This window comes from Helianthus annuus, chromosome 9 (genome assembly GCF_002127325.2).
Source record: "Helianthus annuus cultivar XRQ/B chromosome 9, HanXRQr2.0-SUNRISE, whole genome shotgun sequence".
Taxonomy (NCBI): domain Eukaryota; kingdom Viridiplantae; phylum Streptophyta; class Magnoliopsida; order Asterales; family Asteraceae; genus Helianthus; species Helianthus annuus.
The window spans coordinates 39,396,430-39,398,886 of NC_035441.2; the positions used below are offsets into that span (position 1 = coordinate 39,396,430).

Consider the following 2,457-nt stretch of genomic DNA (forward strand, 5'->3'; position numbering starts at 1 on the left):
GTTTGGATATCACTCCTAACTTGAGGGTAGATTTCGTGCAAAAATCAAAGTATAGCTGAGTGAAAATCATCACCAAGTGTGGGAATCACCCCTATCTTGATGAATCATTTCGATTATGTTACATGAGTGTCTTCAAAGCTTCCATGTGTGTATTGTGTTAGCCTTAGGAAAGGCGTGTATATTAGAAGTCCAAAAGAATAGGGGGAAGCAAGGAAGAGAGAAGGGAATATTGTCTTAAACAACAAATAAATGAGAAAGCTCCTAAACTATAGTCTAGGTAAAAGCATTCCTACTTTTCCTAATTCCCTATAGTTATGGCTCTGATACCAATCTGTCACACCCCAACCGATGGCGGAAACATCGGGATGAGACATACAAACTGTTCAAAGACATCATAACACTAAATGTGACACTATAATTAAATTTCATTTATTAAAATTTCAAAGTTTCATACATTGTCAAAAAAAAAAAAAAAAAAAACAAACATCAAACATAGTTTATTTCAAAAGTGGGTTTCTAGGCCATCCTATTCATTTCTTCAAATCTTGACTTCCTCATCCTGCAGTATGCATTTAAAATAAAGTCAACAAAACATGTTGGCGAGTATACAAGTTTGAATATAGTATAATATGTTTAAAATAGTTTAACATGCTCAAATTCACGTGACTATATGATTTCATATTAACAGTTATACTCGTAACGATGATATCTATGTATTCAAACCAAAGTTTAACGCAATTAACATAGCCTAACCCTAGAAGGGTGGTAACATGAGTAACATAGAATAAACCTAACAATACCCATAATATTATATTATGGGAGGGGCGTTACAACCTACAGCGCTGCCATTGTTAGGGGAGGCTTGCAAAGTTAATGAACACACAGTTATAAATGTTTAATAGTAGCATAACGTGATTAACATGAGTCAAATAGATTCACATGAAATGTGGATTGAGGGTGCAAAAATGTTTAACATAGTGTGTTTGATATAGAAATGCATACAGCACCAAAAATGTGATAAAATAGAAAATGGGTCATGTATACTCACATTGATTGCGTTGCGATTTCTTGTAATAACGCACGAGTAAAGATTGGGAAACCAAGAGGACGATCAAAAGTGATTAACCTAGATATTTAGAATATCACATAATGAACGCGTTATTATTTATTGGTTAAAAAAAATAAATAAATAATACTAATGTTTATTGTTTACAATTTAATAATTTGCATATTATATTTCATCTCATATAGACTTTTACTGTTATAAAAAGAAGTAAGATAGATAACTTATATATGTTATTAATAATTTAGGGGTTTATCAAGAAATAAAAATATTAATTTAAATTATTATTATTAGAAAAAAAATGAACATGCCCATAATAATATATTAATTTTGTCATCTTCCTTGCAAAAGAATACGTACATTTAGATATAAAAACTCATTTTATGTTTAGCCTCACAAATTAGTTAGATAAAGTAGAATATTTTATGTTTTAAATCATCTAATTACTCAATCATTCAATTAAAAGAACCCCAAGTTGATCTATCTTCTTTGTTTTAAAACCTTCGAACAGAACCACAACCAACCAAAACTTACTGTTATGGTTTGACTAAAATATATATGAAGTCTTATAAATGTCAAAAAAAAAAAAAATAACAAAACAAACAAAACGCAAACTGTATGAACAGCTTTTTCTTTCAGTTGTTTTTATAAGGTTATAACTAGGAAAGAAATATAATATTTCAACAGGAAACTTAAACGAAAAAAAAGAACAAGGTCGAAGAAGATATACTGAAATGATAAAGAGTAAAATATATCTCCGGCGAGGTCTTGAGTTTTTCGGCTTGTTTCCGACGGCGTGCTCGGTGAACGGAACAAAAGAAAGAACGAGTTGGGTTCCTTCGTGAACTCCGGTTGTCTTCTCTGACTTGACCTCCGGTGATGCTTGGTTCTCCGGCAAGGTTGCGGTGTTCCCCGGTGAACGAGACGTAACGAAAGGAGTCCCGACAAGCTCCGTATGGTTCCGGCGAAACTCCGAAAAAAAATGCGACGGTGAACAAAGCGATGCTGCGTCGAGTTCCTTTCCGGTCGTCTTCTCGTATCTCCGGTGACTCCGATCTCTGGCGACATGCTTGGAGGTTGTATTTATACTAATCATAGTTAGATTCTTGATTGGAAGGTTCCATAATTTCGGAAAAGAATAAGAAAATGAATGATCGTTACGTGTCCATGTTCATTAATTTCACCAAAACGGAAACGCGTAAAAATCGTTTCGGTTACCGAGGAATCAGCGGAATCAATTAAAAAAAGGGTAACGACAATTCAAGTTGTGCTGGCTCTGGTTGGGCGACACTTTTGATTATCTTCATAGTTCAGTAAAAAAAATATATATTACAATAAAGTCCCTTAACATTACAGGTTTATACTAACTGACACTAACGAAGTTTTTTTTTTCT

The 2,457-nt window shown here is 33.2% G+C and overlaps 1 protein-coding gene across 1 annotated transcript; it reads right to left on the reverse strand.

The window, feature by feature from the left end:
• Window positions 1–413: 413 nt before the first annotated feature.
• Window positions 414–2,211, reverse strand: LOC110874232. The gene is made up of 3 exons (XM_022123045.2): window positions 1,794–2,211; window positions 1,049–1,126; window positions 414–559 (listed from the first exon to the last, which is right to left on the reverse strand). The coding sequence occupies exons 1-3, from the start codon at window positions 2,129–2,131 to the stop codon at window positions 517–519; spliced, it is 459 nt and encodes a 152-aa protein (XP_021978737.1). The 5' UTR covers window positions 2,132–2,211; the 3' UTR covers window positions 414–516.
• Window positions 2,212–2,457: the final 246 nt, after the last annotated feature.

Bases quoted from the DNA above. Each gene is read 5' to 3' on its own strand.
- LOC110874232 (XM_022123045.2), bottom strand. From the start codon at position 2,131: ATGTCGCCAGAGATCGGAGTCACCGGAGATACGAGAAGACGACCGGAA. The intron at 1,127-1,793 runs GTATATCTTCTT...CTAAATATCTAG, and splicing joins TTTTACTCTTTATCATTTCA to GTTAATCACTTTTGATCGTC. The intron at 560-1,048 runs GTGAGTATACAT...TGCATACTGCAG, and splicing joins GAAATCGCAACGCAATCAAT to GATGAGGAAGTCAAGATTTG.